General features: G+C 42.2%; 1 protein-coding gene across 2 annotated transcripts in view; it reads left to right on the top strand.

The window, feature by feature from the left end:
- Positions 1 to 13,267, top strand: part of fndc4a (fibronectin type III domain containing 4a) — a 77,884-nt gene that overhangs the window by 42,988 nt on the left and 21,629 nt on the right. For both annotated transcript variants that reach the window (XM_036976392.1, XM_036976390.1), the window contains exon 3: positions 5,933 to 6,137. In XM_036976392.1, coding sequence (XP_036832287.1) covers positions 5,933 to 6,137 — 205 coding nt within the window. The remainder of the gene's footprint in view (positions 1 to 5,932; positions 6,138 to 13,267) is intronic.

Here is a 13,267-nt window from a genome sequence, read left to right as displayed (position 1 = left end):
TTACTGGTTGCTGCGGAAAAAGGAGGAAGGTCAAAAGGGGGGTGAGTGTAACGGATGTGAAACGGCTAGCTTAGTTAGCGTGGGCGCTAAATAGCGTTTCAATCAGTGACGTCACTTGCTCTGAGACCTTGAAGTAGTAGTTCCCCTTGCTCTGCAAGGGCCGCGGCTTTTGTGGAGCGATGGGTAACGATGCTTCGAGGGTGACTGTTGATGTGTGCAGAAGGTCCCTGGTTCGCGCCCGGGTATGGGCGAGGGGACGGTCTAAATTTGTACTGTTTCATTGATGCTGTTGACCCGGATTACTGGTTGCTGCGGAAAAAGGAGGAAGGTCAAAAGGGGGGTGAGTGTAACGGATGTGAAACGGCTAGCTTAGTTAGCGTGGGCGCTAAATAGCGTTTCAATCAGTGACGTCACTTGCTCTGAGACCTTGAAGTAGTAGTTCCCCTTGCTCTGCAAGGGCCGCGGCTTTTGTGGAGCGATGGGTAACGATGCTTCGAGGGTGACTGTTGATGTGTGCAGAAGGTCCCTAGTTCGCGCCCGGGTATGGGCGAGGGACGGTCTAAAGTTATACTGTTACACAGACAGGTACTTGGGGCCAGAGTTGTGGATAGCTTGGTAGGTAGAATGAGGACAGACAGGTACTTGGGTTCAGAGTTGTGGATAGCTTGGTAGGTAGAATGAGGTCAGACAGGTACTTGGGCCCAGAGTTGTGGATAGCTTGGTAGGTAGAATGAGGACAGACAGGTACTTGGGCCCAGAGTTGTGGATAGCTTGGTAGGTAGAATGACGACAGACAGGTACTTGGGTCCAGAGTTGTGGATAGCTTGGTAGGTAGAATGAGGTCAGACAGGTACTTGGGCCCAGAGTTGTGGATAGCTTGGTAGGTAGAATGAGGTCAGACAGGTACTTGGGTCCAGAATTGTGGATAGCTTGGTAGGTAGAATGAGGTCAGACAGGTACTTGGGCCCAGAGTTGTGGATAGCTTGGTAGGTAGAATGAGGACAGACAGGTACTTGGGCCCAGAGTTGTGGATAGCTTGGTAGGTAGAATGAGGACAGACAGGTACTTGGGGCCAGAGTTGTGGATAGCTTGGTAGGTAGAATGAGGACAGAGAGGTACTTGGGCCCAGAGTTGTGGATAGCTTGGTAGGTAGAATGAGGTCAGACAGGTACTTGGGCCCAGAGTTGTGGATAGTTTGGTAGGTAGAATGAGGACAGACAGGTACTTGGGCCCAGAGTTGTGGATAGCTTGGTAGGTAGAATGAGGACAGACAGGTACTTGGGGCCAGAGTTGTGGATAGCTTGGTAGGTAGAATGAGGACAGACAGGTACTTGGGTTCAGAGTTGTGGATAGCTTGGTAGGTAGAATGAGGACAGACAGGTACTTGGGGCCAGAGTTGTGGATAGCTTGGTAGGATCAATGAGGACAGACAGGTACTTGGGTCCAGAGTTGTGGATAGCTTGGTAGGTAGAATGAGGACAGACAGGTACTTGGGGCCAGAGTTGTGGGAAGCTTGGTAGGTGTGAACCAATATTTTGTACTCGATGCAGGAACATATGGGGAGCTATTGGAGGTTGAACAGCACTGGAGTGATGTGCTCGACAGGGGAGAGGCGTGGGTGAGGACACGTGCAGCACCGTTCTGGACATATTGTAGCCTGTTTAGGCACTTGGCAGATGCTCCAACAAAATGTCTGATGTGCTATGGTGAATAAAGATGTCTGTAAATCCTGGCCTTCAATTTTACACTGTTTGGTTTTCTCAGCATTACCGAAAGACTTGGTTCACATTCTAATATAAATGACGATGAAGGAAAGTTTTGACTACCCCCAAGGCCTCCCAAACTAAGAATCTTAAATAAACCTCAACATGTTTAATATACGGTTCCAGGGTGAATATCCACAGCTGCCAGAGAGCAATTTTCGGGTTGAATAGCTTTGAGAATGCTTAGAATACTTAGAATGCTTAGAATGCTTAGAGTGCTTAGAATAGTGGAACTACCTATGAATACGGATCTCTATTCTCACTCTCTGTGCATACTAGGAAAATAACACCCTCATACCTGTTTCACTTCATGGACTTTTATGGAGTTTTATGGAGTTTTAGTTCCAACCTGATCTAAGGTAGCAGCCGTAAAATAACTGTTTAAGTGCTCTACGTACTCTACACAAACGGAGTGACGGTGGTCTGTTTGCGTCGCTCTCTGCGTAGTTCTGCGTACTTTTGTGTGGCGGAATTTTTGGAACGGACCGTATGCGACGCTCAGTCGCTCTGTTTGCATATAGTGTGTCGAGCCCTTTAGGACTGGTTTCCCAGACACAGATTTTTTCTAGTTCCGGACTAAAAAGCATTCTCCACTTTTTAGTTCAGGACTAGGCTTATTTGTGTCCAGGAAAATGGCCCTTATACAACTCACCATCTGTCTAATACACACTGCATAAAATCACAGTCATTTTCGTTAAAGCCTGGAACCAGACAAGGTTGTCCTGTATCGCCTCTTTTAATAGCTTTTGTCATAGAGCCATTTCCTATCTCTTTTAGAATAGTGAAACTACCTAGGCATGCTGATTAAAAAAAGGGATATACAGCCTCCTCTCTGTTTAGGTTTTCTAGAATTCCAATGAATTACAGTTGAAGTCGGAAGTTTACATACACCTAAGCCAAGCACATTTCAACTCAGTTTTTCACAATTCCAGACATTTAATCCTAGTAAAAATGTATTGTCTTAGGTCAGTTAGGACAACTTTATTTTAAGAATGTGCAATGTCAGAATAATAGTAGAGAGAATGATTTATTTCAGCTTTTATTTCTTTCATCACATTCTCAGTGGGTCAGACGTGTACATACACTCAATTAGTATTTGGTAGCATTGCCTTTAAATTAATTTGGGTCAAACATTTTGGGTAGCCTTCCACAAGCTTTCCACAATAAGTTGGGTGAATTTTGGCCCATTCCTCCTGACAGAGCTGGTGTACCTGAGTCAGGTTTGTAGGTCTCCTTGCTCGCATATGCTTTTTCAGTTCTGCCCACAAATGTTCTATAGAATTGAGGTCAGGGCTTTGTGATGGCCACTACAATACCTTGACTTTGTTGTCCTTCAACCATTTAGCCACAACTTTGGAAGTATGCTTGGGGTCATTGTCCATTTGGAAGACCCATTTGCGACCAAGCTTTAACTGATGTCTTGAGATGTTGCTTCAAAATATCCACATAATTTTTCTGCCTCATGATGCCATCTACTTTGTGAAGTGCACCAGTACCTCCTGCAGCAAAGCACCCCCACAACATGATGCTGCCACCCCCGTGCTTCACGGTTGGGATGGTGTTCTTCAGCTTGCAAGCCTCCCCCTTTTTCCTCCTCTGGTCGTTATGGCCTGACCAGAGGACATTTTCCAAAAAAGTTCAATCTTTGTCCCCATGTGCAGTTGCAAAACCACAGTCTGGCTTTTGTTATGGCAGTTTTGGAGCAGTGGATTCTTCCTTGTTGAGGGGCCTTTCAGGTTATGTCGATATAGGACTTGTTTCAGTGTACATCAACAACATAGCTTAGGCAGTAGGAAGCTCTCTCACCATTTAAATGCAGATGATACAGTCTTATACTCAGCTGGCCCCTCCTTGGATTTTGTGTTAACACCTCTTGATACTAGCCATCCCGGATCCGGGAGCATAAATACAGCCTCCATTACCATAACGCAACGTTAACTATTCATGAAAATCGCAAATGAAATGAAATAAATATGCTAGCTCTCAAGCTTAGCCTTTTGTAAACAACACTGTCATCTCAGATTTTCAAAATATGCTTTTCAACCATAGAAAAACAAGCATTTGTGTAAGAGTATTGATAGCTAGCGTAGCATTTAGCGTAGCATTCAGCGGGCAACATTTTCACAAAAACAAGAAAAGCATTAAAATAAAATAATTTATCTTTGAAGAACTTCGGATGTTTTCGATGAGGAGACTCTCAGTTAGATAGCAAATGTTCAGTTTTTCCAAAAATATTATTTGTGTAGGAGAAATCGCTCCGTTTTGTTCATCACGTTTGGCTCCCAAAAAAAACTGAAAGTTCAGTCATCAAAACGCCAAACTTTTTTCCAAATTAACTCCATAATATCGACTGAAACATGGCAAACGTTGTTTAAAATCAACCCTCAAGGTGTTTTTCACATATCTCTTCGATGATATATCGTTCGTGGAAGTCTGGTTTCTCCTCTGAATCACATGGAAGAATACTTGCAGCTGGAGATTACGCACCAATTTCGACGCAGGACACCAGGCGGACACCTGGTAAATGTAGTCTCTTATGGTCAATCTTCCAATGATATGCCTACAAATACGTCAATGCTGCCGACACCTTGGGGAAACGGCAGAAAGTGTAGGCTCGTTCAGGGCGCATTCACAGCCATTTAAGGAGACAATGGAAAACAGCGCCTCAAAAATGTTGCTCACTTCCTGTTTGAAGTTTCATCTTGGTTTCGCCTGTAGCATCAGTTCTGGGGCACTCACAGACAATATCTTTGCAGATTTGGAAACGTCAGGGTGTTTTCTTTCCAAAGCTGTCAATTATATGCATAGTCGAGCATCTTTTTGTGACAAAATATTGCGCTTAAAACGGGAACGTTTTTTTTATCCAATAATGAAATAGCGCCCCCATAGTTACAAGAAGTTAAATGCTCTACAACAAAGCTTTCTTAGAGTCCAACAAGATTTCTCTGCCCTTAACCTTGTTCTGAACACCTCCAAAACAAAGGTCATGTGGTTTGGTAAGAAGAATGCCCCTCTCCCCACTGGTGTTATTACTACCTCTGAGGGTTTAGAGATTGAGGTGATCACCTCATACAAGTACTTGGGAGTATAGCTAGGCGGTACACTGTCCTTCTCTCAGCACAAAGCCAAGCTGCAGGCTAAGGTTACATCTAGAGTTGGTTTCCTCGATTGTAATCGCTCCTCTTTCACCCCAGTTATTACCTGGTACTCCCTGTATATAGCCATGTTATTACCTGGTACTTCCTGTATATAACCATGTTATTACCTGGTACTTCCTGTATATAGCCATGTTATTACCTGGTACTCCCTGTATATAGCCATGTTATTACCTGGTACTTCCTGTATATAGCCATGTTATTACCTGGTACTTCCTGTATATAGCCATGTTATTACCTGGTACTTCCTGTGTATAGCCATGTTATTACCTGGTACTTCCTGTGTATAGCCATGTTATTACCTGGTACTCCCTGTATATAGCCATGTTATTACCTGGTACTCGCTGTGTATAGCCATGTTATTACCTGGTACTCGCTGTGTATAGCCATGTTATTACCTGGTACTCGCTGTGTATAGCCATGTTATTACCTGGTACTCCCTGTATATAGCCATGTTATTACCTGGTACTTCCTGTATATAGCCATGTTATTACCTGGTACTTCCTGTATATAGCCATGTTATTACCTGGTACTTCCTGTGTATAGCCATGTTATTACCTGGTACTTCCTGTGTATAGCCATGTTATTACCTGGTACTTCCTGTATATAACCATGTTATTACCTGGTACTTCCTGTATATAGCCATGTTATTACCTGGTACTTCCTGTGTATAGCCATGTTATTACCTGGTACTTCCTGTGTATAGCCATGTTATTACCTGGTACTCCTTGTATCTTTTTTTATCCTTTATCTTGTAAAACGACCCGTCAGTATTTCACTGTTAGTCTACACCTGTTGTTACCAAGCATTTCCCTGTTAGTCTACACCTGTTGTTTACCAAGCATTTTACTGTTAGTCTACACCTGTTGTTTACCAAGCATTTCCCTGTTAGTCTACACCTGTTGTTTACCAATAATTTCACTATTAGTCTACACCTGTTGTTTACCAAGCATGTGACATAAAACATAGGATTTAATTTATATGAATACCCTATATCTCTGTCCTGTATTTCAGAGACAGCAGGGTCACACCCAGCGCTTCATCAGGGAGGTGAATACCACCAGCAAGGCCTGTGTTCTGTGGGATCTGGACGAGGAGACGGACTATATTATCCAGGTCCAGTCCATTGGTCTGTACGGAGAGAGTCAGGCCAGCAAGAGGGTCCACTTCAAAACCCTCAAGAAGTCTGACCGCTTCCTGTCCAACAGCTCCAACCAAGGTACATTTACACTAACCCTGACTCCTAACCCCTTACCATTCCCCACCAACAGCTCCAACCAAGGTAACCCTTACCCTACCCCTACCCCTAATGTTAACCCCTAACCCTGAACCCTAACCCTTACCATTCCCCAATCAACAGCTCCAACCAAGGTAACCCTTACCCTACCCCTTACCCTACCCCTAATGTTAACCCCTAACCCTGACCGCTAACCCTTACCATTCCCCACCAACAGCTCCAACCAAGGTAACCCTTACCCTACCCCTACAACTTACCCTACCCATGTTAACCCCTAACCCTGACCCCTAACCCTTACCATCCCCCACCAACAGCTCCAACCAAGGTAACCCTTACCCTACCCCTACCCCTTACCCTACCCCTAATGTTGACTCCTTGCTCTGACCCCCAACTCCGACTATGACACTAACCCTGACCCCTAACTCCTTCCACTTACACTTCAGTTTTATATAGAACCTTCATATGGGCTATGGGATTTGTGTGTTCGTTTTCCATTATCCATTCAGTGTCTATTGTGACGTTTCAATGAGGTGCTGATCATAGAAAATGTCTATGTCATTGTAATTTACGGGTAATTAACAATGCCTGTTTATCGATGTCTGTCTCGGGCGGTAGGGCTCTAGGGCCTTCGTTACTGCATTACATAATGGAGCAGAATAGTTTTGAGAGGCACATCATGTTCTATCACACCTGAGATACCTTCTGGAGAGACACCTCATGTTCTATCACACCTGGCCCACCCACCTGAGGTACCTTCTTGCCTGTTGGCACAGATAGAGAGGAAGCCCCTGTTTTAGAAAAGGACTGTCCTGCTTTCTCTCTCTGCCTCGTTGTGATGTTGTTGCATTTCTGCATGCAGATACAGAATGAGGCAGATACAGAATGAGGCAGAATGAGGCAGATACAGAATGAGGCAGATACAGAATGAGGCAGAATGAGGCAGATACACGATGAGGTAGATACAGAATGAGGCAGATACAGAATGAGGTAGAATGAGGCAGATACAGAATGAGGCAGATACAGAATGAGGTAGAATGAGGCAGATACAGAATGAGGTAGAATGAGGCAGATACACAATGAGGTAGATACAGAATGAAGCAGATACGCAACGAGGTAGATACAGAATGAGGTAGATACAGAATTAGATAGATTCAGAATGAGATAGATACAGAATGAGGTAGAATGAGGTAGATACAGAATGAGATAGATACAGAATGAGGGAGAATGAGGCAGATACAGAAGGAGGTAGAATGAGACAGATACAGAATGAGGTAGAATAAGACAGATACAGAATGAGATAGAGACAGAATGAGGTAGAATAAGACAGATACAGAATGAGAGATTCAGAATGAGGTAGAATGAGGTAGATACAGAATGAGATAGATACAGAATGAGGTAGATACAGAATGAGGTAGAATGAGGCAGATACAGAATGAGATAGATACAGAATGAGGTAGAATAAGACAGATACAGAATGAGATAGATACAGAATGAGGTAGAATGAGATAGATACAGAATGAGGTAGAATTAGACAGATACAGAATGAGATAGATACAGAATGAGGTAGAATGAGGCAGATACAGAAGGAGGTAGAATGAGACAGATACAGAATGAGATAGATACAGAATGAGGTAGAATGAGGCAGGTACAGAAGAAGGTAGAATGAGGCAGATACAGAATGCGGATAGAATGACAGATACAGAATGAGATAGATACAGAATGAGGTAGAATGAGGCAGATACAGAAGAAGGTAGAATGAGGCAGATACAGAATGCGGATAGAATGACAGATACAGAATGAGGTAGATACAGAATGAGGTAGAATGAGGCAGATACAGAATGAGGTAGGTACTGAATGTGGTAGATACAGAATGAGGTAGAATGAGGTAGATACAGAATGAGGTAGAATGAGGCAGATACAGAATACGGTCGAATGAGGCAGATGCAAAATGAGGAAGATACACAATGAAGTATAATGAGGCAAATACAGAATGAGGTAGATACAGAACGCGGTAGATACAGAAATAGGAACAAACAGAATGAGGAACAATTAGTCAGATACAGAATTAGTCAGACACAGAATGAGATAAAATGAGATAGATACATAATACGGCAGATACAGAATGAGGCAGATACAAAATGAGGCTGTCAGATTTGTGTGTATAGGTGGCAGGGAAGTCAGGTGCAGGAGAATCAAACTGAGTGTAATGGAGTTATTTAATAACACATACTCCAAACACTAAATGTAACAATTAACAAAAATGGGTACGAGGACCCGACATGCACCAATACAAAAATAAATACAACACTGAAATACAAACAATCTCTGACAAAGACATGAGGGGAAACAGAGGGTTAAATATACAACAAGTAATGAATGGGATTGAAACCAGGTGTGTAGGAAGACAAAACCAATGGAAAATGAAAAATGGATCAATGATGGCTAGAAGACCGGTGACGTCAACCGCCGAGCACCGCCCGAACAAGGAGAGGCTTCGACTTTGGCAGAAGTCGTGACAGAGGCAGATAAAGAATGACGTAGATAAAGAATGAGGTAGATACAGAATGAGGCAGAATGAGACGATACAGAATGAGGTAGATACAGAAATAGGAACAAACAGAATGAGGAACAATTAGTCAGATACAGAATGCGGTAGATACATAATATGGCAGATACGGAATGACGTAGATAAATAATGAGGTAGATACAGAATGAGGTAGATACAGAATGAGTTAAATACAGAATGAGGTAGATACAGAACGAGGCAGATACAGAATGACGTAGATAAAGAATGAGGTAGATACAGAATGAGTTAAATACAGAATGAGGTAGATACAGAACGAGGCAGATACAGAATGACGTAGATAAAGAATGAGGTAGATACAGAATGAGGTAGATACAGAATGAGTTAAATACAGAATGAGGTAGAACGAGGCAGATACACAATGATGTAGATACATAACGAGGTAGAATAAGGCAGATACAGAATTAGGTAGTTACAGAATGAAGTAGATACAGAATGATATACATGCAGAATGAGGCAGATACAGAATTAGGTAGTTACAGAATGAAGTAGATACAGAATGATATACATGCAGAATGAGGCAGATACAGAATGAGGCAGATAAAGAATGAGGCTGGATGAGGCAGATACAGAATGAGGCAGGTACAGAATGGGTTAGAATGAGGTAGATATAGAATGAGGCAGATACAAATTGAGATAGAAACAGAATAAGGTAGAAAGGGGCAGATACAGAATAAGGTAGATACAGAATGAGGTATATACATAATAAGTTAGATACAGCATGAGTCAGATTTAAAATGAGGTAGATATAGAATATGGTGCAGAACTGGGTTTAAATGCTATTCTAAAATACTTTAGCTGGGTTTTATTGAGCTTGCAATGGAACCAATGGAATAGTTGTAAAACTGCAAACTCCGCCCATCTGGCACTATAGGCAGGCTAAATACAAAACTTGGAAGTAAAGCAAATTCTTAAAGTATTTCAAATATTTGTACTCAGGTCTGTAGTACACTATGCCAGTTAAGTGCCAGTAGCCTTCAGGATCCTGGGGACGCCAACGGTCTCTATCTCAGTTTATTTTCTACCACCATTCAATTCAATATTGACATGGCACGAGTCGCTCTCTCTTAATTCATTATATGCAGTCTGGGTCCCCCCCCCCCTTTCTCTCTCTCTCTCTCTCTCTCTCTCTCTCTCTGGCTGCTGTGAATTTATGCAACCCAGTGTGGCTAATCAGGATATCGACCCTCTCTCTAAAACACTTCACGTTGGGTATTACGTTTGACATGTTAGTCATTTAGCAGACCCTCTTATCCAGAGCGACTTAGACGAGCAATTAGGGTCAAGTGCCTTGCTCAAGGGCACATAGAGAAGATATTTCACCTAGTCGGCTCGGGAATTCGAACCAGCGACCTTTCGGCTACTGGCGCACAACAACGGCTCGCTAGGCTACCTGGCACATGGCTGTGGTTGAAAATGACGGGGCTGTGATCGATCGACTGAGGCTTCATTTGCTCTTTATCCTCTAAGTATGCGCTGATGGACTGGTGAACTGAATTTGAAAGACGACTACTCTATATAGCCAGTCATGCAGATTCCTATCCCAAGGTGTTTAATTGTTTTTGTTATTTTAATTAATAGCGTGCTGTCATTAAAAGTGTGCTCTTTAAAAAAAAAAAACATTATTCAAGCAGTGATTGTAGTCTATCAGGTTGTGTACATGGTGAATGCTGATGCTAGTGAATTATGAATGTTTCGGTTTGGCTGACTCAGGCCGGGTACCATTAGAAAGGCCGGCGTTGATCAGCTGAAGTGAAAGACCCAGAGAGAGACGTAGTCAAAATCAACCCATCTTATTCATTTCTCAGTGTCAAGAAGCTCTTTCACCATTTCAATTGGACTGTTTGTTTTTTATTGAACTGTTGACTAATGTGAATGATGTAAAACAACCAGGGACGTTACTTCCTATAAATCTACAGCCTGCTGTTTACCGTGGCGCCCCTCTGGCTGTGCTGAGACCAATCCAATCCACTGAGCTTCCTGTGTGAGTGGTCGTTAATGTTTGTGGTGTTTACGACACAGTTAAACGTATTTTTCCTTGTTTATTTCCTCGACCTCTTCCATGTTATCTGTACATTATCTATATAAGTTGGGTAATGTAGAGTGGAAAACTACATATCTTTGTAGTGATCAAAGTGAAATGAATAACTTCACTATGCTCCAATGGATATTTGATGTCTGGTTTATTGGTTTGTTTGTTTTTACCCATCTACCAATAGGTGCCCTTCTTTGCGAGGCATTAGAAAACCGTCCTGGTCTTTGTGGTTGAATCTGTTCTTGACATTTACTGCTCGACTGAGGGACCTTGCAGATAATTGTATGTGTGTGGTACAGAGGTGGCGTAGTCATTTAAAAATGGTTAGTGACTATTCTCTCAAGAGATATAACGACAAGGTTCACGTTGGGTAACCTCTGAGAATACATAATGTTGAAGATAAGATTGAAGAATGAGTTTCTGTTAGGGATAAAGCCAGTCTGGTCCGAATCAACTAAAGTGCTAAGTCTGTTAGCCAGAGTTTTTGCTAACATCTTTTGGTCTGCATTGAAGAGAGATATGGAATCTGGCATTGATGTCCTTAGGCGAAGAGAGTAATTCCCCGAGATACAGATTTAACTTTGTGTATCATTCGGTTGCTCTCAGTTTTTCGAAAGTTGTCTGGCAAGTAATTTGTGCTGTTTGTCACCAAACTAAAAATATTTGTGCTTGTTATAAGATAAAATATTTAGCCATTTTAGCTGAGAGAATCCGATTATATTCAAATTTTATTTAATTTATGTTTCTCCATAGATGGATGTCTATCATTCTCCATATCCAGTAAGTGAATTTATTTTTCAAATTCTACAAAATTTTCTATGTTTTGCCTTCTCCTGGCAGCCTGAAAGGACATGATGCAGCCTCTCAAATAAGCATTCGGTGTTTCCCACAATACTAGGGATGTCTCATTCTGTGTTGTTGTTGGTATCAAAGAAAAATTATATTTGGTCTTTAAGATGTTCACAGAATGTCAGTTCTGTGAGGAGCTGAGGATTAAACCTCTAGACCCTCTCGCTTGATACGATGTCACCCAATCGCAGGGAAAAAGGTGAGTGGGACTGCGGTCAGAAATTATAATATCATGATACTTCACATTATAGGTATAAGGGACTAATTTAGCATCAACCAAAAAGTAGTCAATTCGGGTATAAACATTGTGAACATGAGAGTGAAATGAGTATTCCCTACCTGTAAGATTGGAGATGATCCAAATATCAAATAAGTTCGAATTTTTGATGTAGGTATTCAAGAATTTGCTTGAATAGGAGGTAGGGGTACGCCGGGTAGAGGATCTATCCAAATATTGGTCTAGTACACGGTTAAGGTCCCACCACCAATGACCAGGTTTAGTATGGGAGATATCTGGAATCAGGGCAAGGACTCTTTTGAAAAAGGTGAGGTTATCAATGTTTGGCCCATATATATTCAGTAGAGTTACAGAAGTAGAATGGGTCAATCCTATTACGATCGCCCTTTCTATTTGTAATAGTGGTTTTATGTAGAAAGGGAATTTCTTTCCGTACCAGACTCGCTGTGCCTCTCGTTTTGGCGGAGAAGCTAGAATGAATAGCCCACCTACATTTAAGTCTGCTATGAGAATTGTTTTTTCAGATGGGCTTGCAAAAAATATAATATCAGACGAGAGTGATTTCATGTGGGCTAGGACCTTGTCTCTCTTGATTGGTTTGTTTAAATCCTTGACATTCCAGGAAGAAAATGTAAGCCCCGCCCTCCTCTCGTTTGTAGTTCCTACGGTGGCCTGCATAATGGGCAACTCAATAAAAAAGTATGAAAGCGCACCATCAAGAGCAGCATACAGTGCCTTCGGAAAATATTCAGACCCCTTGACTTTTTCCTCACAGCTTTGTTCTAAAATTGATTAAATTTGTTTTTTTTTCCCTCAACAATCTACACACAATACCCCATAATGACAAAGCAAAAACAGGTTATTGAAAGTTTTGCAAATGTATAAAAAAATTAAATCATAAATACCTTATTTATTCAGACCCTTTGTTATGAGACTCGAAATTGAGCTCAGGTGCATCCTGTTTCCATTGATCATCCTTGAGATGTTTCTACAACTTGATTGGAGTCCACGTGTGGTAAATTAAATTAATTGGACATGATTTGGAAAGGCACACACCTGTCTATATAAGGTCCCACATTTGACAGTGCATGTCAGAGCAAAAACCAAGCCATGAGGTCGAAGGAATTGTACGTAGAGCTCAGAGACAGGATTGTGTCAAGGCACAGATCTGGGGAAGGGTACCAAAAAAATTCTGCAGCATTGAAGGTTCCCAAGAACACAGTGGCACAATCGGGGTAGAAGGGCCTTGGTCAGGGAGGTGACCCAGAAACCAATGCTCACTCTGAACCTTCCAGAAGGACAACCATCTCCACAGCACTCCACTAATCAGGCCTTTACGGTAGAGTGGCCAGACGGAAGCCACTCCTCAGTAAAAGGCACATGACAGCCCGCTTGGAGTTTGCCAA

Source organism: Oncorhynchus mykiss, chromosome 4 (assembly GCF_013265735.2).
Source record: "Oncorhynchus mykiss isolate Arlee chromosome 4, USDA_OmykA_1.1, whole genome shotgun sequence".
In the NCBI taxonomy this organism is placed as follows: domain Eukaryota; kingdom Metazoa; phylum Chordata; class Actinopteri; order Salmoniformes; family Salmonidae; genus Oncorhynchus; species Oncorhynchus mykiss.
Note: the sequence above shows the minus strand (reverse complement) of the source record. Positions and strands in the feature narration are given on the sequence as shown.